Source organism: Cetorhinus maximus, chromosome 16 (assembly GCF_964194155.1).
Source record: "Cetorhinus maximus chromosome 16, sCetMax3.hap1.1, whole genome shotgun sequence".
Lineage (NCBI taxonomy): Eukaryota > Metazoa > Chordata > Chondrichthyes > Lamniformes > Cetorhinidae > Cetorhinus > Cetorhinus maximus.
The window spans coordinates 66,670,171-66,695,867 of NC_135894.1; the positions used below are offsets into that span (position 1 = coordinate 66,670,171).

A 25,697-nucleotide genomic window follows, 5' to 3' on the forward strand; every position below is an offset into this window, starting at 1 on the left:
TTTCTTCCCCTGTATTCTTGTTCACTTGAAAAATAACATGAGGCCGTGTATTGATTGTATTGACACCAATCATCTGTGGTTGGTTCAAAAGGATCAATTCTCCCAAACTGTGGCATTTTGAGAGGGGATAACTTCTTCAATTCTAATGGAGCTTGCTACTTACAATCACTGGGCGAGGAACAGTGTCGATTTCTACTTAACTTGATTTCTTCTGTTCAATCCTGTTTTATCCTCATTACCAGTTTGTTATAGGATAGCTGAGTTGTACTATTAATGATAGAGTTGATCTTCAGATACTTCTTGGGTGGAAACATTAAGTTTATTTACAATATACTCAGCAGCAACCACACTTGTGCTTTCAACTCCAACTCTACATCTAGCCCGCGCTACTCTCCTATTGATTACTATAGATCATGTGATCTTCCTTAACAAGTATTATTCTTAAAGGGACATTATAAAATTATAATTACTGCACCTCTTTCTTTAAGACCCTTTTCCGTGAAGCATTTTGAGATCTTTTAAATTTTTTAGAGGCACTATATAAATAGCAGTTGTTATTGTAAAGCCTTTTGCTTGAAGTGTAGACAATGTATAAACCTTCCTTGTAGAATACCAGAAAATCAAATGCAGACCTAGTCATAGATTGCGAGAAAACCAAATGTAACCTCTACATTAGATGGGGAAAGGATTTAAATCTACTCCTGGATGCTATCTATTATCCTTAAGGGGATAAAATGATGTTTCAGTGGGTTGAATTGTTTGGAGGAGGATGAAGTCCGCTGTCAGGACTGAAAGCGGGAGCCAACCCCGCTCTGGCAGGTGACAGGACCAAGGGTGGCATTTTACCAGTGGCAGCCAATTAACAGGCTGCTTTTGGGACTGCAGTTCAACCAAGAATGGTGGCCCGTCACCACCTCCCAGAGCTGCCGGTCCAACCAGAGAACCAGCAGCCTCAACAGCACCACTGTAAACAGTGGCCACTGCTGAGGCTGAAAGATGAGAGGGCACCTCCATGTTGAGGCGTCTTTGAAGAGCATGTAAATTATTTTTGAACTGTCAATGTCAGGAAAGCAGGTACTGAGGATCAGGAGGGATGTGCCATCCATCAGTGGCGCTGTAACCACAGGGGCAGACATTGCTGGGCCATGGAGTGACCATAAAGGAGGGTTCCCCCGGGAAGCAGCTGAGAGGCAGCCAGAGTTTAGCTGGTGGTCTCCCCCCACTCCAGTGGGCCTCCAGATGCAGGAAAAGTTTTTTTTTTTAATTCATTCATGGGATGTGGGTTTCGCCGGCTCGGACAGCATTTATTGCCCATCCATAATTGCCCTTGAGAAGGTGGTGGTGAGCTACCTCTTTGAACCGCTGCAGTCCATGTGATGTTGTTACACCCACAGTGCTGTTAGGAAGGGAGTTCCAGGATTTTGACCCAGCGACAGTGAAGGAATAGCGATATACTTCCAAGTCAGGATGGTGAGTGACTTGGAGGGGAAATTCCAGGCAGTGGTGTTCCCATCTATCTGCTGCCCTTGCCCTTCTAGATGGTAGTGGCCATGGATTTAGAAGGTGCTGTCTAAGGAGCCTTGGTGAATTCCTACAATGCATCTTGTAGGTGATACACACTGCTGCTATGGTGTGTCGATGGTGGAGGGAGTGAATGTTTGTGGATGTGGTGCCAATCAAGCAGGCTGCTTTGCCCTGGATGGCGTCAAGCTTCTTGAGTGTTGTGGGAGCTGCACTCATCCAGGCAAGTGGGGAGTATTCCATCACTCTTGTAGATGGTGGACAGGCTTTGGGGAGTCAGGAGGTGGGTTACTCATCGCACGATTCCTAGCCTTTGACTTGCTCTTGTAGCCACAGTATTTATATGGCTAGTCCAGTTCAGTTTCTGGTCAATGGTAACCCCCCCAGGATGTTGATAGTGGGGGATTCAGTGATGGTAATGCCATTGAACATAAAGGGGTGATAGTTGGATTCTCACTTGTGGAGATGGTCATTGCCTGACATTTGTGTGGCGTGAATGTTACTTGCCACTTGTCAGCCCAAGCCTGGATATTGTCCAGGTCTTGCTGTAATTGGACATGGACTGTTTCAGTATCTGAGGAGTTGTGAATGGTGAACATTGTGCAATTATCAGCGAACATCCCCACGTCTGACCTTATGATGGAAGGAAGGTCATTGATGAAGCAGCTGAAGATGGTTGGGCCGAGGACACTACCCTGAGGAACTCCTGCAGTGATGTCCTGGAGCTGAGATGACTGACCTCCAACAACCATCTTTCTTTGTGCTGGGTATGACTCCAACCAATGGAGAGTTTTCCCCCTGATTCCCATTGACTCCAGTTTTGCTAGGGCTCCTTGATGCCGCAGATGCTGCCCTGATGTCAAGGGTAGTCACTTTTACCATCAGATGTGGGAAATGGCCCTTAATTGGGCAATTCAGTCTCTCAATTAGTCACCTATGCCACAGATATTCCACTACTGGCAATTTACCATGGTGATGGGAAGACATTGGGTCCCTTCCAACACTTTCCCCCACCATATTGCCAACCCTCCCGAACAGCCATCTCCAAATGGCTGGGAAAATTCATCCCAGTATTTGCAAACAATGGTGTTCCTCCCTACAGCACTTTCATTCGTGTAGCTGCTTTGGAGACTCTCCGTTCTGGAATGCACTGCCTAAGTGTCGTGGAGGCAAGTTCAATCGAGGCATTCAAAAAGAAATTGGATTGAATCAGGAAAGGGAAAATGTGCAGGGCTATGGGGAAAAGACAGGTGAATGACACGAGGTGAATTGCTTCTCCAGAGAGCCAGCACAGACATGATGGGCCATATAGCCTCCCTCTGTGCTGTAACCATTCAATTATTTGATTATTTATTTTGCATTAGAAGAAAAATTCATCAATCTCACATTGTCAGGATAATAAAACCTTACAAAATGAGAATTCCAATTCCCTCTATGCCATTTGGGGTCATTGGAACACAAGAGCTAAGTTTTGTGAAGTCTCATTGCAGCATTGAACCTTTCTAGTGAAATGTTTATTGCAATTGACTTGCCGCATGCTACATTTTGTGGCCAAATAGATGCTTACATCATTTGGAGGTTAGGCTGTTGATCAGTGGGGACTAATTTTATTCAATCTGAACTATTATCAGATTTTACCACTTTTGATTAATCCACACAAAATGAATGAATGTTGTTTAGCCTGACTTAGTCTTCATGAGTTGGCATCTTAAAAGCAGATTGGTGCTTACAAAATTTATTGGAAACTGATTTATTTTCATTTTCTAGTTGGTTTTTTCTGTATTTTCATCAGTAGGATTAACACCAAACCAAAGGAGATAATTGGAGATTAGGTTGGCGACTATAAGTGTGGTCTTTGGATGATACGGCAGGGCATGTAGGTGAATAATAGGAAAAGCAAAACATAGATCCTGGGGTGGGGGGGCTCCTAAGGCAATGATGTTGGGTCAGGAAAGAAGCCATTGCAGGAGATACTTTGTTACAACTGGATGATTAAGAGTTGAACTAGGCAAGGGCAGTCTCAATTAGCTGTAGGTCAATTGCATCAAAGGTTGAAGACAAGAGGAGGAACAGTACACCAGGATCACAATCATAGGGGAATGACATTAATGACTGTGACCATGGTTTCTGAATTTGGGAAGGGACAAGGAAAAAGGAAAGAGGAAAGGGATGTTGGAAGTGAGACCTTAAGGATAGAGGTGTTGGAGATGATGGCAGATTTAAGAGGGGGAAAGAGAGGGAACTGTTTACAACATAAACTGCCATCAGGAATTGAATTTGGATGGTCAGCAATTTAGTGGTAATGGGGCTGAAAGAGCAGGAAGTGCATCTCATGGAGAAGAGGAGCTCAGAGGGCATAAGAGGACATAGGGGAAAAAGACTAAAGAAATATAATACGTTCATTGGTGGGTCAGTGGGGGGGATCCTTGACTTAGTGAGCAAGGGCAAGAGTTGAATGGATGGCCTCCTTGCACATTGTTGGTGTGGTTGGAGGGGGCAGGGGAGAGGGCTTTAAGAACATTGTATGCAATAATTTTGTTAGGTTTATTTTAAGACCATTCCAAGACATTATTTTCCATACTGTCCTTTAAATAGCTTTATTTATTTACTCATTTCCCAGAGGTAGAGATTGTATCTTAGATCAGAGCATAAGCTCATAAGAAATAGTTCATCAAACCTGCTCCACCATTTAAAAAGATCATGGCTGATCTGATTGTGGCCTTAACTCCACTTTCCTGCCCGTCTCCCATAATACTTAACTCCCTTGCAGATGAGATATCAACAGACCTCATCCTTTAGGTGATTCCTATATATTCTTGGTCTCTCTAGCTGTAATTATGATCTGCTTGTATAATGACTTGGGAATCAGAGTTGCCTGTTTCTGGCATACTCTAATCTCCTAAGAATTTTTCAGACTAATTTAGTATAGCTCAAATCAGTGTTAAGTAGAGGTCATTCATTGTTTTATATCCATTTTTGTCAAAACAGGTTTCCAAAAAGTGGCTAACCAATTTTTCAATATTGGTTTGCATCCAGTGCATTATAGATAGTAAAATACAAATTACTTTGTTGTAATTTATCTAGTTTAATAAATTTAGCTTTAATGATGCTTCAGAAACAGAAGATCTGCTGTTTTGCAGCTGTTTTGTTCTCATTCCTCTGAGAATACCAAGTTCAACAAAAATATGATGCTGAAAGAATAAAGCAGTCATTTCATGCTTCTGTTAACAATGCTCTTTCAACTGTTAAATGTGGACATGATTAAAAATAATCATCCCTGGCGGTCACAAATAAGGGTGTGGGGGTGTGTGGTGAAAGAGAAACATGGGGAGTATCAGATTAACTATTTTGCATTCTTTCAGAAGAGCATTCAAAACTGCATGGGATTGTAGCCTTGTCTTGCCACCTGACCTAGGAATGTTTGACACTAATACTGGGTAGCTGAAATGGAAAATGTTTCATTCTCAGCAAATATACCACATACAAAAAAATCTCGTGTTTAGCTATTCATTCCTCCAATAAACTTACCTTGTTTCAACTATCTTTTGCAACTTTCAAACTATATCATTTTAAGTCAGCATCGATTTTCAACAAATTATAGAACTACAGAATGTAAATTATATTTAATAAATAATTCTCTTACAATGAGCTGTTACAAAAACAAGCATCCAGTTTTAATTTTTTTTTGTAAATTATGAATTCAAAATCATATTCAAGCTTTAGAAATAGAATGCCTCAGTTCTTCACCCTGTGAATTCAAAGCAATTTCTAGGAGGCATTATAAATACATTTACAATAAACATTTATACCTGGTTTTACAAGAGAAACTTTAGCAAGTGTACGTAGTCAACAACAAAACTGCACAATACAATTTATGTAACTACAGAGAAACAGAGGTTCCCCATTAAACATACAAGTTGAATTATTGGTATGAGGCTTCAAAACATGGGTACCTAAATATTACTAAAGTAAAAGCAAAGTACTGCAGATGTTGGAAGTCTGAAAAAAAAACAGGAAACGATGGAAAAACTCAGCAGGTCTGGCAGCATCTGTGGAAAGAGAAACAGAGTTAACGTTTCATACATATGAACTCGAAACATTAACTCTGGGTGGGATTTTCCAGCCCTGTCCGCCGCCAGGATCGTCCAATCCCACTGAAAGTCAAGGGACTTTTGGCTGGGCTGCCAAATCTCCCACAGCGGCTCCCACCACGACAGGGCTGGAAAATCCCAGCTTCTGTTTCTCTCTCCACAGATGCTGTCAGACTTGCTGAGTTTTTCCAGCATTTACTGTTTTTATTACCCAAATATTACTTTTGTACTCAAGGAACCATTACATGTTTTGGAGATCTGGTAGCTTTAATTATCCATTGTCTAACATAAAACACGAACAAGATAAAACAGAGCCCACATGGACATGACAGGCCAAATGACCACCTTCTGTGGTGTGACCATTCTATAATTCAATGGTCAAACCTATCTGTCCGCCGTTTTAGTCACAGGGATAGGTGGAGTGTTTTATAGCAACTAGATGTGGTGTTGGAAAAGAAATATTTATAAATAATAAGGACCAGTGTTGCCCTTCAACAGTACCTTACTGATAACGCAGCTCTAATGGTGATTGTTTACTCCCCATAGTCAAACACCTTCAAGCAAGAATGGAAGTATGGTAATTGGGTAAAGCAGCTAAAAATACACTAACTCAAGGGTAAAAGAAATTCATTAGGTATGCTTTTGTCTGTGTTTCTGAAATTTTCTGAAATCACAAAGTAATGGCAACAGGTGCTAACTTACAGGCCATTTAAAACACTGGCAATTCGCAAACATAATTTTGGAGACACTCTGTTCCTTAGGAAGAACAATTACTTCAGATGATGTTGTGCTCTGTTTCTAAGAAGGCAGTTAGCTGATTGAATGATTGTCTATTGCCCAAGGCAAGATTTAAAACTATATTTGTGCACATGTTTACATACAGCACGCTTCAAACAGTGTTGAATCCACCACTTTAAAAAGCTTTGGCTGCTTATTAGAGATCTCTAATAAATGTTTACCCCTCTTTCTCAGCCTACAAACACCTGAGGAACATGTATTTTGAGTGTCACTAGTCCCTGGGAATTATGACTGAAGAGGTCTCTAGACAATTCTCGATAAATACTCAAGCTCAGATACTTCAGACGCACATTAACTTTTGCAAATGAAACTTAAGGCATGAAAGGGTTTAGAACATTTACTGGACAAAAGCTAAATTTGTGTTCATCTTCAGATTTGCATAACGGCATAAAAGCTTCCACAGCTCAATCTTATTGGATAATTTGAATTCAATCTTTATACTGCATATCATTTCATATTGCTGTTCATTTGATTGCTACAATGTTCTCACCATACTAAATATACATTATTTCATGAAGTGTAATTTACAGACTGGAGGATATTTGAAACCTGTATCTTTTGAGCAATATAGCTTTCAAGCATCCTCATACTGATCAATTTTTGCTTTCTTTTAGGAAAAGCAAAAGTAGTAAGCCATTCCTTAAAAGAAATTCTCTCTCTAAAATATTTAACTGTACAGTGTGTGATGTTGAGAGTTGAGCAGAAGCCTTTTGCCACCATTCTGCACAAAACATGACCATTCTTCTTAATCATAATGAAGAACCTTCAATGTGCCTGTTGCTCCAAATCGCTTTCGGTCAGCAAAACCAGGAATCTGAAATTATGTAATTTTTAAAAAATTACGATTGTAGGATTCTCCCTATATCATGCAATCCGAACTCAGTTCCCAGACCCAATTATCAAAACTTGACTTGATGTGTTGGGGTTGTAAATGGAAAAATTCTTCTATGCAGAGGCTTCTGCTTCACGCAATCACATATTTTGGCAAAAAAAGATTTTTCTCTTTTAGTAACTCTGGGGCTAATAATTCAGCCATGGTGCAGCACTGCCACTGTTCAAGCACTTTACACACCTGTGCAAGAACGAGCTGAACTTGCAGGTTGCGGCGCCAGGGGTGGTTTGCAGGAGTGGATTCGGCTGTCGTGGAGACAGATGACCCATGGTAATCAATGAGAACTTGCTTGTCAGAAAAATGCAAAAAAATCAAGTGAGCAAAATAAACGGGAAAGAAAGGATGATGGTTTATCTGCTGCAGCCAGAAAGCAGAAGGATGCTGAAATAATGCAGCAGAAACAAAAAGCAAATAAAAATTCTGCAGCACCTGTGGGAGCTAATGCAGTAACTTCAAACTAAGGTTCACACCCATGGTACTCTGCCTAACTTTCCTGGATGGGTACATTTGACGAGCAACATGGCTTTGTCTTCAAAATATTGAACTTGCCTGGTAAGTGGAGACACTACTCAAACCAGAAGCGGTATGGGAATTGAAATTACAGGAAGGGCTGACTGGTGAGTATAACAGTTTTGCCTCCGGGGGTGGAGAGCAGCAGAGCAGGAGAGGAAAGAACAAAAGTCAGACTTGTATTTATATAGCGTCTTTCATGACCCACAGATGTCTCAATGCACTTTACAGTGTAGTCAATGTTGTAATGTAGAAAATGCAGCAGTTAATCTGTGCAAACCTTCCATAATACCCAGAATTTTTTTTTTGAATGATTACGATTGAGATGTATATATATTGGCTAAGACACCAGACCAAGCTCCCCTGCTCTTAAAGATAATTATTACAGCACCATAGAAGGGAATATGGCATTTTTTTCTTAGGCTCAGGTGTTTCAGTCACATTATAAGGAAACACAGAAATTATTGTAAATAAGATATTGAGCACTGCTCTTTCCCTTGATTAACCTTTGACCAGCTTTCTTTAATAGTTTAAGGCTTAAGCTTTGGTCTGATAGAGTTTTTAAATGTTTCTGTATTCAGTAAGACAGAGCAACATGTCAAGGTTTTTCTGATCAACCCCTAGACCTTGCTACAGTCAACTAGCTACTGGGCAAATGAAGGCACATTTTGATTCATAGGGAATCTAAGCAGGTTCACAAGAGTGATCAATATCACTAAACTCAAAAAATTAAGTTGTTCAAATTATATGATGAGGAAATCTTCAATTTAAAGCCCAATGAGACTTGCCTGTAGTTTCTATGTAGTTTCCCAGTACCCTCAGCTCTGGTGTCCTGCACTGGGGCATGCTGGACATCTTGCAAGCACCTGCTCACAATTACTGAAGGAGAGGATGCCCTACATCACATTATTTGTCTGTCCAAATAAGATATCAGCATATAATCAATAAAATCAACAAACCATGCACCCTTCCTTGATGAATGCAAAAGGCTAAGATACAGAAATAGCCTTAGAAATAAGACAAAAAAAATGAAATCAGCATTGTTGAAAGTTGGTAGTTATTAAATTATCAACATCAAACATCTATTCAGGTAATATATTGGTTCAGCTGCTGAGATAGAAGAATTAGTGAGGATTTCCTGAGTTATTGGTCAATTTTATATCCAGATTGCTGGTCTCAGCAAGTTAACTTGCAACGGGAACATAGCTACAAATTTCACCATTAAAAAGTCGACTGCAAAGTGAAAAAAGCACTGATCTGGGTTTGCGCATATTGTTGGGGCACAGCTCAGGGAACTTTACTGTATTTCTGGTCTGTATTGCATCTGATCTGGGAGTGCCTGATGTTGGCACTGAATACAAGTCCCTAGCACTGACAACTAGTACTTTGACAAACACCCCAATTTGAATTGTGTATTTCAGAAATTGTTGTCCCACCAAGCAGTTTTATAACGGCTGGAAAGAAGTAGGACAAGAAAGGGGGAAAAGAGTGATATGGAAAGAATGGTACTTTATAATTGACTTTAAAATAAAAATCAGAAACTAAAATAGATTGTGGTTTTATTAGCATGTAAAATATATTGCAGCAGTGCACTGCATACTGGTCCTTAATCTTTGGGACTTGCATTAAACTGAATCTCCTGTAATTGCAAGGTCCCCAGGTGAAATTAATTGGGTAATATCAATCCAGTTTCCAGGGACACAGGCAAAACCATTAGTCAACTTTATCAGCTATTCTGTAATTTAATTGATTAGAGAAAATGGAAAAATCTCACTGGGAAGAATAGTCAGAACTTGCATTTGTATATCACCTTATCTTTTGGGTGCTTCATATCTAAAGAATTACTTTAGAAGTATTGTTATGTAGGCAAAGACAGCTGTCAATCTGCACATAAGATTCCACAAACAGCAAACGAGAAGAGGGACTAGTTAATGTATTTTGGTTGGATAAAAAGATGATGGCCAGCATATCTGAAGAATTGATTTTCTTTGAAGAATGCCACAAGATATTTTACTTCACCTGAATATGCCTCAGAAAGAAGGTACCTCCAACAATGCAACTCTCATTGAGTACTGCGTTGAAGTATGAGGCAAGATTGAGTGTTCAAATCCTGGAGTGTGCATTCAGCCAACAACCTTCTGGCATATAGGCAAATGTGCTACTAGGTGAGCCAAAGCAGGGAATATGACTGAGCAGGCGATGTTCTTCTGAAGCTGAGGTACATTGCTGAAGTTCTGCTCTGAAAAATCATGCTGAGCAGAGATTGAATTGATCCTGAGGTTGGTGCTCATTGATTTTCTTATCCAAACCACTAGATTGGGGGGAGAAACAGAGTAAGTAGAGTCTGGTTTGGGAGAAAAAACATAAATTTAAAGATGTACAAACCTGATTACCATCACGTGAAAAATACCTCTTTTCTATTACCTGAAAATACAAAGCAGAACAATTATTATTACATTCATGACAGTGATAGAGCAAGACATATGTGCTGCAACCACTTGAGAACAAAGATGATTCAGCATCTTTTGACAGAGTTTCAGAAGATTGTTTGAAGCGTGTAATTAAGATATTTACTAGCTGGATAAACACTTATCCTCATTGTACTCTCTCTCACCCAGGAAGTAATACATTTTGCGTTACAGTAAAATGATAGTATATTGAGCACAGTAAGTGATTTGATGCAGGATCATATATGACAACAAATCCTCCACATTTCTACATTTTTCATTTTTAAATCAAGTCATTGGTGCAGTGAAAGTGATAGTTTGAGAAGACATGAGCTATTCACTTGCTACAATGATCAATATCCAGAATATATATATGTATACACACACACACACACACACACACACACACACACACACACACACACACACACACACACACACACATATATATATATATATATATATATATATATAAAATAGGCTGTCAAATTTCTCCATATTGAAAAAATCCATATTATTTTAAAAAAGTTTATCTTTATTTTAGCTTCTATCTTATTCCAATCAAAATCATTTGTTTCACTGTCTGAAAATTTAAAAGTAAAGGATGTGAAGTGTTTTTAACCTCCTGGCTCGTGGTGCATGAATACTTCAATGTGATTGGCTCCTTACCCGTTTAGTGACAGCACTGCTGCTGCACACAAAAACATCCCCTTTAAAATGCCACCAGGAAAGGAGTAAACCAGGTCACAGAGATCACTAGATCTTAATAGCAGCTTTCTTTGCAGTCAGCAGCAAATGCCCTTTCTTCAACGCTGACCACAAATCCAGGCCAATAGGATCTAAGGTACAGCAGTTTTGCAAATAAGAGCAATTTGCAGTGTACCAGTGTATATAGAGTGAACCCACCTCAATATTTCAAAATGCACAAGAGTTTAAAATGAAGAGCTTATTTCATTCACACTTTTTGTAAGAACACAATTAAACTCTTAATCAGATTCTCTGACAATAACATAGGTATTAGGTCCTTGCTGCAGATCCATTCAGAACTTGACACAATCTAAATACCAGGACCCACTGTACAGTTTTACATTTCAATATTAACAAGCATAGTTACAATAAAACTAACTATTAGGGGTAACTTTTCACCATCCACCCTCACCCCCAAAACAAATCAAGTTCAAGAAAAGGCAGTGACAGATAAGTGGCAATTTTGCCAACTCCACTACTGACAGGTTTTGGAATTCTTAATTTCTGTAGACTTGCCCTGAACAAATCTCAAAATATTTCTGAAGTGCTGTTAAAAGATGGAAGAAGCAAAAGTTACCACTAGATTGTACTTGTTAATGGCAACAAGATCTTTGTCGTGTGCAGAGATTTAATAATATTCTATTTTTAAAAAAATCACTACCAGCAGAGTAGGTCCAGGGTAGATTCAGGTTCAGCCTCAGACAGTTGCCAGGGAGAGGTCTAGATTTAGTGCCCAGGGAGTTTGTGGCAGGGGCCAGACAATGGTTTTGATCTTCCCAATATTGAATGCAGTTATAAAATAGTCCATGCATCATAATTCAAAAATTAAGTTCCCATCATATTATTTCAATAATTGAGGTTCTCAAGGCTGAGACTTCCCAAGAGCATTGTATGATTTTATTAGAACATCTGGCAAATGGTAACTGCTCATTGAGAATTTCAATTCATTGATTATTCATGTGATACAAAGGAATTACAAGGTTAGATACAGCAAGATCGTAAAAACCTACTTTATCAAAAAATCGGCTCAGTTTCACAGCATTGGAAGATCCTGCAGCCAAATACCGTGGATTGGTACAATCCTAGGGCAAGCAGTAGAAAAGTCAATAAGAGAGCAATCCAATAGTAATTATTTAAGCAAAAGCAAAATACTGAAAATGCTGGAAATCTGAAATGTAACAGAAATACTGGAAATACTCAGCAGATCTGACTGCATCTGTGGAGAAAGGGTTAATGTTTCAGGTCAAGGAGCTTACATCAGGGTTCTCATGTAAGGTCATGGACCTGAAACATTAACTCTTTCTCTCTCTACAGATGCTGCCAGTAATTATTCAACTTTATGTAGATTGGGTCACATCATATTCCCAATTCCCATTTTTGTAACACTGAATTTCTTTGGGATCACTTAGAGAATTACAGTTCTTTACTATTTGGAGACCTATTATGAAATAAGATACTACTGCATTTCTAATATATTAATTCAACATTCATATAAATCCATCTTTATGTAAAATGGCTGACAGCTAAGGCTGTCCTGATGCACCCCATGATATGGTACACAGTTATGCAGATCACGAATGACACAAACCCATGGTTTGGGTGGAGGCTCTGGAGTTGGCCTCAGGGTCTGCGAATTGAGAAGGAGTAAAAATCAAACAGAGTCTCTTGTACAAAACACTATCCAGTGATCACCCTGCTTGGAAATAGACACGTGTACATGGATGGTCTTGGCTGAAAAATATGAATAAAAACATGATATTGTGTTGGAATGCTTTTTAATTATATTTGAGATAGTTAAATTTTAAACTTGAGACTTTTTCATGTAATGGAAGCAGTTATTAAGAAATCAAAATTAACCCTTTATCTTCACACTAAATCATCAGAGCATGACCGTAGACCAAACCATTATAGCTTTCTTGGACACAAGGTTTGAGATCTAATTTGGCCCAGTCCATCCAGATTGTATAATAATTACACTAATCATCAAATGTAAACTTGATATAGTAGAATAATTTTCTAAATCTATCTTCATTCCTATAAGAAGCTCTGCTCTAGTAGAAGTAAATTTTGCTTTAATAAATTTGAATCATAGGGCTAAAAAGCATGTACCAGGTTAATTTCTTCAGCATTGAAGTCCTCTGCCAAGAATGCAGTCCTTGTCAAAACCTCATTCCTTTTAGTTTCATGAATTTGGTCCAACTTAGTACCAATCACCAATAATGGAATCTGGTTATCTGCAAACTGTTCACGATCATAGTCCCTTTGGGAAAAAAAGATTGACTTTTGACTTCTACACAACCCATATAAAACTTGCAATTGCATCAAATCAACTTTTATTTTTGGTAGAGTAGGAATTGTGAAACAAGTCATGAATTGCACTAGGCTGTTTCTGCATCTGATCTAGCTCAAATTGGTTTTTGTTCACCTTGCATTTTCTCTATTATATCACTGCAATTCCCATTTTAACACTCTCATTGGTTGCAAATCCCTTCTTCCAATACCCCCACCACCCACCTCCTCCACTTGCTGCAGTTTCCCCTCAGAGGCTACGCCTACCCAGCTTTATTTCCCCCTTCAAAAGTAATCACCCACCAAACTCATCTCTCCCCCTCCACTTCATTAGTATTCTCCTCCCCTAAATGAATGGCTTCCATGCCTCAATTCCCATACCCCACTGATCAGAATTCACTCCTTTTACCATTTGCCCCTGCTGTCTAAAGTTTTTGATCATTGGCTTTCCTCACCCCTTGCAATGACAGGATTTCCCAGGTGAGGGATGCAATCCACTGAATGTTACCCTCTACAATGTCCCACTCTCCACTCCTTCCTCCACCTCTACCCTTTTTCTACACCTGCCTCCCTCCTTTCCCCACTTCCGCACTCCCAACTCCATGCCATTCTGCCTCCCTCTTCCCATCCCTTAGGTTCGTTTTCCCTTGAACATGAAAAATTCAATTTAATCATGATTACAGATGTGCAACACTACAGGAGATCAACCTAGTCATTTATAGGTATTTCCTGTTAACTATTTATCATATTTTAGTTGAATGTAATATAGTACATACTTAAAACTCTTAAGTTAACAAAAAGAATATTCCAGTAAGTGTATTGCTACTGCTTGCAGACAGTAAAAAATAAATGAAAGCACGACTTACCCATTCGTTACTATGACTCCAGTTGGAGAGGAGTCCTTATTTAAAGCTTCTAATGACCACCGATACAGATTCTGGGATGACTTTTTGTTCGTACAGTCATGCACTAATATTACACCTTTAAGAACAAACAAAAGATAAACAGAAAAGATCATATTTATAAAAATAAAACCATTTGACTGCTCCTGCCATGCAGTTATAATGCTATTGTTGGGCTAACCATGCAGAAGGATGGGACTTTCCAATAGAAAGTCCATGTTAATCTCATCAATATTGCAACAGAAAGAAAAAATACAAAAAAAGTAATGACTTCCTAAAGCCTGTCCGCCATCTACAAGGCGCAAGTCAGGAGTGTGGTAGAATACTCTCTACTTGCCTGGATAAGTGCCACTGCAACAATAATCAAGAAGCTCAACACCATCCTGGACAAAGCAGCTGCTTGATCAGCACCCCAACCACCACCTAAAACATTCACTCACTCCACCATTGGTGCACAAGTGGCAGCAGTATGTGCCATATACAAGATGCACTGTAGCAACTTGCCAAGCCTTCTTCGTCAGCACCTCCCAAATCCTTGACCTCTACCAGCAGACAGACGGGAATACCGCCCCCTGTAAGTTTCCCTTCAAAGCCAGGCATCATCCTGATTTGGAACCATGTCGCTGTTCCTTCAATGCCACTGGGCCAAAAACCTACAATTCCTTTTCTAACAACACTGTAGTTGTACCTACACCACATGGACTGCAGAGGTTCAAGGTGGCGACCCATTACCACCTCACCTTCTCAATGGCAATTAGAATGGGCAACAAATGCTGACCCTGCCAGCAATGCCCATGTCCCATGAAAAAATATTTTTTTAAATCCAAATTAGGTGATAATTTTCAGCTGTTGCTAGTTTGACCTTGTGTTATACACCTTTGCATTAGGATATTAAATTATTAGAACAAAAATACTGTATCTCCAAGAATAAAACACTCCCTCACCGTCAGCCTAGATTGTGTTTCCTGATGCTGGTGTGGGGCTCAAACTCTCAACCTGCTGATTTAGAAATGAGAATGCTACTAATTGCACTAAATTGCCAGTGCTTCTAAAGGCAAATGTCAGAAACACCCACTCACAGCTGTATATTTGTAGTGTGAAGTTTTTCAAGACATCTCTAAATACATGTTTAATTACAAACTTCATACATACTTTTGTATGTATAATGCTCTTATATACTCACGCTGGGTAAATTACAACAATGTGTGGTCTATTAGGGAGTGTTTACACAATCCAATCATTTTTTTTGTAAAAGAATATCAACTGATAACAGGATGAAATGAAGATCTGCATTAAACAAAATCAAAATCCAAATGTGAACTGACTTGATGTAGAAAATATTGAAACTAGTAGAACCTCTGTGAAATTGATTACATTAAGTTAGAAGATGTATTGTTTCATGAAGGCATCATATCAGGCAATGCACAATATACTGTTCTGTTGTAAAGTGCCAGCATGTGTTACCTACCATGTTCTTTTAACACCACATGGTTTAATTGCAATGCTGTCCAAGGGTAAACTGGGGGTTAATTACAGTGACAACATATCTTATGGATGTGAAGCACTTTGGAAATCTCAAGTACATGACAACATGCTAAGTAAATATAAATTATCTTTCTTCACTTAAGGAAATCCTTACATCAGTTAAGTTTTATAAGAACCAGCAGAAAATTGCATTCATTTTTTCTGTTTAATCTATTTTTAAGAAAAGTGTCACACACAAGTTTTGTATGTCCAAAAAGTACGAGTATAAGACATCTCAAAACATTTACATAAGTGAATGGTCCATATTGCATTTTAGGACAAAAGAAAACAATCCTGATTTGAACTAACATCGAAAAAGATTAAAATCCAAAATACATAGTAAAGGATCACTTACGATCAATGTTAAAATAATATAAAATAGCTGCATCACTATATGATTTGAAAAATAGGACTGAAATGTAACATAGGAGTATTTTCTATATGGTATTGTAGGAAACGTTTGGTCTAGGCACAAGTTACAAGTTGATAGAGTCCATGAATTTTAAAAGGCTTATAGGTAGTTGCTCTTGAAGCAAGAGAGCGAAACACTAGCACAGATTTGATGGACTGTATTACCTGTTCCTTTACTGCAACATTCTATAATTTTAAGGAAAAACATTTAAGAAACGTATTAAAAAAGGACTAGGTTTACACATAATTACAGACAAAAACACAATAGCAAAAGTAGTGTCCATACCATTCACAGAGTTGTAAAATACAGCTCTAGTACTTTTAATACTGCTGGCATTGCCCACAGATCCACCAACATCCCACAGTTCAATGTAGTAAGTTTTCTCAGCTGGGGTGCCTTCTTTATAGTCATGAACCTGAGATAAAGAGAGAAACAAAATGTATACAAACTCCACAAAAGCCACCAATTCCTGTAGTTATTGAAACAAATGGGATAGATTTCAAACAGATCCAGCAACTCAAAACTGGGCATCCAAGAGACACTGTGGACCTTCAACAGTAGCAGAATTGTATATAACCATAATCTGTAATCTTGTGGCCTGGCATATCCCCCACTCTAACCTCTACCATTACCATCAAGCCAGGGGATCAACCCTGGTTCAATGAAGAGTGCAGGAAGGCAGGCCAGGAGCAGATACCCAAAAATAAGGTGTCAACTTGGTGCAGCTACAACACATGCCAAACATCAGAGGCAGCATTTTTTAAATTCATTCATGGGATGTGGGCTTCGCTGGCTGGGCCAGCATTTATTGCCCATCCCTGGTTGCCCTTGAGAAGGTGGTGGTGAGCTGCCATCTTAAACCGTTGCAGTCCATGTGGTGTAGGAATACCCACAGTGCTTTTAGGAAGGGAGTCCCAGGATTTTGACCCAACAACAATGAAGGAATGGCAATATATTTCCAAGCCAGGATGATGAGTGAGTTGGAGGGGAACTTCCAGGTGGTGGTGTTCCCATCTATCTGCTGCCCTTGCCCTTCTAGATGATACTGGTTGTGGGCTTGGAATGTGGTGTCTAAGGAGCCTTGGTGAATTGCTGCAGTGTATCTTGTAGATGGTACGCACTGCTGCTACTGTGTGTTGGTGGTGGAGGGAGTGAATGTTTGCGGATGTGGTGCCAAACAAGTGGGCTTTGTCCTGGACGGTGTCAAGCTTCTTGAGTGTTGTGGGAGCTGCACTCATCCAGGCAAATGGGGAGTATTCCACCATACTCCTGACTTGTGCCTTGTGGATGGTGGACAGGTTTTGGGGAGGCAGGAGGTAAATTACTCGTCATAGAATTCCTAGCCTCTGACCTGATCTCGTAGCAACAGTATTTATATGGCTAGTCTAGTTCAGTTTCTGGTCAATGGTAACCGCCGGGATGTTGCTAGTGGGGGATTCAGTGAATGTAATGCCATCGAATGTCAAGGGGTGATGACTGACCTCTAACAACCACAACCATCTTGCTTTGTACTAGGTATGACTCCAACAGTGGAGCGTTTTCTCCAATTCCCATCGACTCCAGTTTTGCTAGGGCTCTTGATGCCAAGGACAGTCACTCTCACCTCACCTCGGGAGTTCAGCTCTTTTGTCCATAGGTGTCAGCGAGCAGGTTATTGCTAAGCAAGTGCTTCTTAATAACACTGTTGATGACCCCTTCCATGACTTTACTGATGATCGAGAGTAGACTGATGGGGCGGTAATTGGCTGGGTTGGATTTGTCCTGCTTTGTGTGTACAGGACGTACCTGGGCAATTTTCCAAATAGTCGGGTAGATGCCAGTGTTGTAGCTCTACTGGAACAGCTTGGCTAGGGGCATGGCAAGTTCTGAAGCACAAGTCTTCAGCATGCAATAGAGCTCAGCGATCCCACAACCAATGGATCCGATCTAAGCTCTGCAGTCCTGTTCCATCCAGTTGTGAGTGCTGGTGGACAATTAAACAACTAACTGGAGGAGGCGTTGCCACAAATATATCCATCCTCAATGATGGCCAAGCCCAGCACATCAGGGTAAAAGACAAGGCTGAAGCATTTGCAGTCACCTTCAGCCAGAAATGCCGAGTGCATGATTCATCCCAGCCTCCTCCAGAGGTCCCCAGCCAGACTTTAGCCAATTCGATTCACTACATGTGATATCAAGAAACAGTTGAAGGCATTGGATACTGCAAAGGCTATGGGCTGTGACAACATTCCGGCAATAATACTGAAGACAGTGTGCTCCAAACCTAGCTGCACCCCTAGCCAAGCCATTCCAGTACAGCTACAAGAATGGCATCCACCGGCAATGTGGAAAATTGCCCAGGTATGTCCTATACACAAAAAGCAGGACAAATCCAACCCGGCCACTTACTGCCCCATCAGTCTATTCTCGATCATCAGTAAAATGAAGGGAGGGGTCATCACCAGTGCTATCAAGCAACTTACTAGGTAATAACCTGTTCACTGATGCTCATTTTGGGTTCTGCCAGGGTCACTCAGCTCCTGACCTCATTACAGCCTCGGTTTAAACATGAACAAAGAGCTGAACTCCAGAGCTGAGGTGAGAGTGACTGCCCTTGACATCAAAGCTGGATTTGACTGAGTGTGGCTTCAAGGACCCCTAGCAAAACTGAAGTCAATGGGGTCGAGGGAAAACTCTCCGCTGGTTGGAGTCATACCTAGCACAAAGGAAGATGGTTGTGGTTGTTGCTGGTCAATCATCTCAGTCACAGGACATGAATGCAGGAGTTCCTCAGGGTAGTGTCCTAGGCCCAACCATCTTCAGCTGTTTCAAAGACCTTCCTTCCATCATAAAGTCAGAGTGGGATATTTGCAGATGATTGCACAATGTTCAGTACCTTCTGTGACTCCTCTGATACTGAAGCAGTCTGTGTCCATATGCAGCAAGACCTGGACAATATTCAGGCTGGGCTGATAAGCAGCAAGTAACATTCACGCCACACAAGTGCTAGGCAATGACCATCTCCCACAGGAGAAAATCAAACTACTTCTCCTTAGCATTCATGTCATTACCATCACTGAATCCCCCACTATCAACATCCCGGGGGTTACCATTGACCAGGAACCAAACTGGACCAGCCATATAAGTGCAAGAGCAGGTCAGAGGCTGCGAGTTTGGTCGAGATTAGCTCATCTCCTGACTCCCCAAAGCCTGTCCACCATCTACAAAACACAAGTCAACAGTGTGATGGAAGACTCTCCACTTGCCTGGATGAGCGCAGCTCCAAGAATACCCAAAAAGCTGGACACCATGCAGGACAAAGCAGCCCACTTGATTGGCACGCCAGCTACCATCTTAAATATTCACTCCCCGCACCACCGATGCACAGTGGCAGCAATGTGTACCATCCACAAGAGCACGGCTGCAACTTACCAAGGCTTCTTCGACAGCACCTTCCAAATCTGCGACCTCTACATCCATAAGGAAAAGGGTATGCGGATGCATGGGGACACCACTACCTGCAAGTTCCCCTCCAAGTCTCAACGATCCTGGCTTGGAACTATGTCACTATTCTTCCACTGTTGCTGGGTCAAAATTTTGGAACTTCCTTCCTAACAGCACTGTGAGTGTACCTACACCGCAAGGACTGCAGCGGCTCAAGAACGCAGCTCTCCACCACCTTCTCAAGGGCAATTAGCGATGGGCATTAAATGCTGGCCTAGCCAGTGACACCCACATCCCATGAACGAAAATTAAAATCAGCCAGCATGGCCAGTATCACTATCACAATTTTTAAAAAATGAAAACTCCATGAGATACTGGTGTAGCAGTAGCATGCATGTATCCATTCTTTAGCAAACAATTTATAGTTAACTACAGTAAAATAATTGTGCAAAAACTTGTCAGATTTAGAAAATGTTGTCAAATATTTATCCTTAAATAAAAGGCTGGAGGATTGCAAATGTTACACCCCTGTTCAAAGTAGGGGAGAAGGTAAACCTGGCAATTGCAAACAATCAGTTTAACATTGGAGATGGGGAAGTTTTTAAAAAACCTCTGAAAAGAAAATTAACTCTACTTGGGGGACTAACGAATGAAGGACATCCAGCACAAACCTATTAAAGGAAAGTCGTGTTTGACAAACTTGGTAAAGAAATTTTGATAAGGGGGATAAGGGAAGTGCAGTTATTGTTGCGTATATGGACTTTCAAATGAACCACATATTAGGCTTGTTAGCAAAACTGAAGTCCATGGGTGGTATACAGTGGAGTTCCTTGGGTTCATTACTGTTTTTAATGCATATTATTGACTTGGGCTTGCAGGTGCAGGACACCATTTCAAAATTTGATGACATAAAACCATGAAGCATAGTAGAATGAGTAAGATAGTAATAGACTCCAAGCTGGTACAGGTAGGCTGGTGGAATGGGAGGATATATGGCAGGTCAAATTCAACACAAAAATATAAGGCAATACATTTGGTAGGAAGAATAAGGAGAGGCACTGCATTCTAAATGGCATAATTTTAAGGCAGGGGAGCACAAAAGGAGGGAGATACCTGGGATGATGGTGCACAATCTTTGATTATGTAGGAAATATTAACAAGGGGGTCAATAAATCCAACAACAAATGAAGACATAGAATACAAAAGCCAGGAAATTATGCTAAACCTATATAAAAGCACTAGTTCAGCCCCAGCTGGAGTACTGTGTCCAATTCTGGACCCAAGACTTGCCGAATGATGTGAAGGCTTTGATGAGGGTACAGAAGAGATTTATTGGAATAGTTTCACGAATGGATTGTTTTATAGATAGGCTGGAAAAGTTGGGATTGTTCACTTTAGAGCAGAGAAGGCTAAGTAAGAGAAGATTGAATAGAGGCACTTATAATCATGAAGGATTTAGAAAGAATAAATAAAGACAAACTATTTCCAATGGCTTCCAGTGATGACCTCAAATTTGTATCTCTTTCTCCTGATTTCCCAAACAGTGTAAACAATATTTGGCTATTAACTTCTCAAAGCTTTCAGCCTACCCAAGTAATGAGTTTTCTACTTTCAGCATGATCCATTTATTATTTATCTCCTTTACTGTCTTGCCCACATTTGCTTTAACTATTCCTGAAGTCCCACATTCATCTTGCTCTATAAAAACAGAGGTAAAATATTTGTCAAGCAATTTTGCTATTGCATTTCAGTAGAAGTTTTCCCCATCATCCCCAAAGTAGTATCATCCCTTCTTTAATTATCCTCTTACTTATATACACATAAAAGCTTCTATCACTTTCTTTTATGCTGAACATTCATATTCACTTTCCTTCTTGTATTTCTTTCGAATTATCCTCTTTATATCTTCATTCTCGTTTATACAGCTTCTCTATTTAATCATGCATCTCTGCCTGACACACTCAAATATTTCTTACTTCTCATCCATAGTTTCATCTGCTTTTTTTTAAACCAATTAGTCTGTGCTATGTCCTCTTTCCCACCATTGATACCCAACTTCTAGTTCAACACCTTTAACTTTGACACTTTTTTTCTTTATCATGAAATTAATTTGCCAAGTGTTCTACTTTCAGTAGTACTTTTACTAGAGTGTATAATTCCTTATTTAACACGCAATATACTGATTAGGGAAAAACAGTCACGACAATTTAAAGAAGCTCTCCTTGTTGACCATAGATTATAGTTTTATTAGTCTTAAGGTAGTTATTGTTGCAATTATTACAACTGTTGTTACTGCAAACTGTAAATTGCCTCTCTCATATTCTGATTGTCTTTTCCACTATTCAGCAGTCTATAGTATACTTCCAAGATGGTAGCAGATTGTATCTATAATTTTACAAAAGACTCACTCCTCCACTTCATTCCCCTTCTTTATCTAAGAAGATCTGAATTTGGAAAATATCAGTTCTAGTCTCACCTCAGCCAGGTGTTGATCAACAACATATTCTTAGAATCTAATTAGCGCATTAGTTCTCAAGACCCAATTGATGATTCACAATATTGCTATAAACACTGCAAGCTTGACCCACTTATTTCTCTGTATCTCTTTTCCTTTTACTCCATCACTACCTCTCTCCCCACACCACTCATTGAGCCTTTTATTTCATACTCTTCATATCATACTTAACTCCTCCTCAAAACTCCCCATTGCAGATCTCTCCACTGTACTGGGAGTTTATTAATTTTAAATTCATACTCAGATATATCTTCTGGTGCAAGTTCTGTTTAGGTGAAGTTCTGCCATCCTATACAGGAAGTTCTAAAACTAAAGTCCCCACAAACTTAAATTCTCCTTCTTCAAACCACAGATTCAGCTGCCTGATCATTCTCAACTACTCTGAACCACATGGGCCTTGTATCCAGGTAGAAATGCTAATTAGCTATCTTCTTGTTTCCCCCCCCACCCCCCCTCTGCCCCCAGCTGTATTCTATCTTGGAATTGAATAAGTGGTTTAAAGTATAACCATTTACAAGACCAGATATTCCTAAAGCACACCCCCTTGACTTGGAGACCAACAGTCTATCCACTGTTAGCACAGCTGCTTGGGCCATTGTTTACAGGTGTGACTATCTTGCACCTTTTTCCCAGTGAAACAACCTGGGTCCCCCCTTAACAACCAAGTACCCAGGCTTGTTGTCAGCAGAATAGCTCACATGACCCCCTTCATGCCTCCATTTTACCCTAAATTAAAGACAGCCAAAACATATAAATCTTATAAAACTTTGCATTTGTAACAATCTCCTATCTAACTTTCTTCTTTTGGTCACGCTAAAGTATTTCCTGCTGAGGCTTAACCATGCTAGATGAGATTTAGCCTTAGACATTCTCCACAGCCAATGGAGTGTGATGTATTAAGATGCTTCTCAAAGTCAACAATATGCTGCTCAAGTGTTAACAAGATTAATAGTACAAATGTATTTGTGATCCACAGTGTTCAGGTATGCATACATAGTGCACTGGACACATTTCATTGCTTCCACCATTTTTAAACAATCTGCTTTCTTAATTTTATAAAAAATGGTTTGTATCTGAAAGTTAGATTTACATCCATTGTCTTAGAAAACTAAATGCAAGCGGTTTTATTTGGGTAAGAAAAATAATTCAGGAAAGATTGTTGGGCGTTGAAGGAAAAAAGTGGTCCTATCACTTTTATTCAGTGACTTCTAAACCTAAACCAATTTCTGAATGCAAATTGAGTGATGTTAGGGAAAATCTCCAACATTCATCCATTCTTTAACTCCATAATAGCAAAATAGTCCAAGCCAAGAATATTCCCAGTACATTGAAATCAGCTAGTACAAATTCTCAGTTACACCTAGGATATTTGAATCAAGTCTGTTTTCCCTCTGACAAAAGTAAGGGACTGCACCCAATGAACCAATTGAAAAAAAAAATCAACTTTCACATTTATGAACAAACTGTCCTCTCTCACACATACCCTCACATCAACTGAGCATCCAACTGTCCAAGATGGATTTCCCAACACCTGGTTGTGGCACAACAAGTGGACAAGAGATGATTTCCCAACTCCTGGAAAATAAAAAGAATCAGACTGAAAACAGAAGTGGAATAAAATAAGATAATGCTGACAACCAAAGATTAAATTAACAGCACTGTGTGCTATAATGCGCACAGACTAATAAGTAAAAATCATCTTACATGCAAAAACTTTACTAGCATATGCAGCATTCTAGTGATATGAAAGCATTAACTAGCAACCAGCTGTACATTAGGCACTGTTTGCAAGAAAAGTAATTATGAATACAGGTCTGGCTTTTAAAAATAGCAGAAATTTAAAAGATCAATATTCAGAATACCAATGTGGTGGTGAAGAAAAAATTTAGAAGAATTTGTATTTATATAAAACCTTTCATATCTCAGGTAAAGAGCTTCACAGCCAATTTGAGCCCATTTAAGGTGTAGTCATTGTTGTAATTGAGGAGAAGCACCAGTCAAGTTCACATAAACAACAACTTAATAATGACCAAATGATGTTTTTGGTGGCATTGGTTATAAGGGGGCTGGTTAGCTCAGTTGGCTAGCATGTGGTTAACACCAACAGCATGGGTTTTATTCCCATTCCAGCTGAGATAGACTTGGGACCCGCCTGGAGAGTGGCAAACAACCACGAAAATGGTTCAGGGTGAAGCATTAGTACATAATGAGCCAAGGACTAGCCTTTGGGCAGTGCAAACATGAACAGTGGTATTGGTTGAGTGATAAATGTTGGACAGGCCACCAAAAGAAGCTCCCAACTCTTCTATAGGCAGTCCCATAGGATCTTTTACATTCACCTGTAGAAGCAGACAAGCTTAAACATCTTATCTGAAAGATTGAAGTTCCACCAATACTGCATTCCCTCAGCTTTGATTTTACACTGAAGTCTCCGAAGTGGGACCTGAACCATCAACCTTCTGATTCATGGATGAGAATGCCAGGACTAGACCAAGGCTAACATTAGGTTTAGTCATTTTTATTTGTTATAAAGGGAGAGAATTTATGTCCACAGAACATTACATTGTTAAGAGATGCATGGCTGGATTTGTTCATTAGGAAGACCTCAAAATTCATCCATATTCATGGTGCTCAACAATTCTTTGGTAACAGATTATTTAGTTATTTGTGCAGTACTGTTTGTGGGAGCTTGCTGTATACAGACTGAATAATGCTTCTTCTGCATTACAGTGGTGACTACACCTCAAGACCATACTACTGACTGTGAAAACTTTGGGATGTCTTGATGTGAATGAAGGCACTATATAAATGCAAGTCTTTTTTTTTGTTCTGAATAAATTAAGCCAATAAAAATTAGTTTCCATTGCATATCTCACATTTAACCAGCTTGGATCATTCTATCAATAATTTACAACTGAGTACAGTACAAGTACCCAACACTGCATATTTCCATATCCCAGACAGGACCACTCATCAATGGGTCAGTTTATAGAGCCAGTGTCAAAAAGGAGCCTAAATTACAGGTGAAACTAATGTAGAAGGTTGCCAACGTAGAAAAAACAATATTGCCAATCAATATGAGGGTCACAAAGATTAGAAATCCACTTAAAATACGAAGTTGCATTTATTATTGAACAAATTCCAGTTCTAAAACGAGTGAGCATGGTTCCGGATATGTAATAATCGTGGATAAAACTCTATTTTCAATATATTGATGACATAACCGAATAATCAATTTTTAATAATCTGGAACTTCATACATTTAATGTTCCTTTCGAGGAATTGCCATGGGCAATGTGTAACCACCTGCAGGCCTGCTCCGAGCCACTCTTAGAAGGTAAACTGGGTCTGAACCTTTACCTGAATCCCCCAACACCAACACCTTTACTCGCTCCAAAGACGCCATGTCACTAACACCTTCACTTTAACCCCAGCCACACCCTCGGATTGCCGTGTGAGGTTTTAAACAGTATTTCCTGAGCAGGGAGACAAGAATCGACCAGCCTTCACCCTCTGAGTGGCTGATAGCTTGCCCGTCACAGCGACAACCCAGACCGACTCCTCCACCAGAACAAAACTCCGCGAGGCGCCGGCGCCGTGACGTAGCCCTCCATCCATCGCACAGC

General features: G+C 39.8%; 1 protein-coding gene and 1 pseudogene across 1 annotated transcript; one reads left to right on the forward strand and one right to left on the reverse strand.

Annotated features, from left to right (window-relative positions):
• Positions 1-5,171: 5,171 nt before the first annotated feature.
• On the reverse strand, positions 5,172-25,662 carry rabl3 (RAB, member of RAS oncogene family-like 3). The gene is made up of 8 exons (XM_078559951.1): positions 25,432-25,662; positions 23,555-23,646; positions 16,419-16,548; positions 14,162-14,276; positions 13,116-13,266; positions 12,017-12,088; positions 10,198-10,236; positions 5,172-7,224 (listed from the first exon to the last, which is right to left on the reverse strand). Exons 1-8 carry the CDS (start codon positions 25,475-25,477, stop codon positions 7,156-7,158), a joined length of 714 nt encoding a protein of 237 aa, XP_078416077.1. The 5' UTR covers positions 25,478-25,662; the 3' UTR covers positions 5,172-7,155.
• On the forward strand, positions 7,563-7,841 carry LOC144691649 (small EDRK-rich factor 2 pseudogene; annotated as a pseudogene).
• Positions 25,663-25,697: the final 35 nt, after the last annotated feature.

Coding starts and splice junctions, on each gene's coding strand:
- rabl3 (XM_078559951.1), bottom strand. CDS start 25,477: ATGGCGTCTTTGGAGCGAGTAAAGGTGTTGGTGTTGGGGGATTCAG. Junction 23,647..25,431: donor GTTGGTGTTGGGGGATTCAG/GTAAAGGTTCAG, acceptor TTTATTTTCCAG/GAGTTGGGAAATCATCTCTT. Junction 7,225..10,197: donor TTTCACGTGATGGTAATCAG/GTTTGTACATCT, acceptor ACATAATTTCAG/ATTCCTGGTTTTGCTGACCG.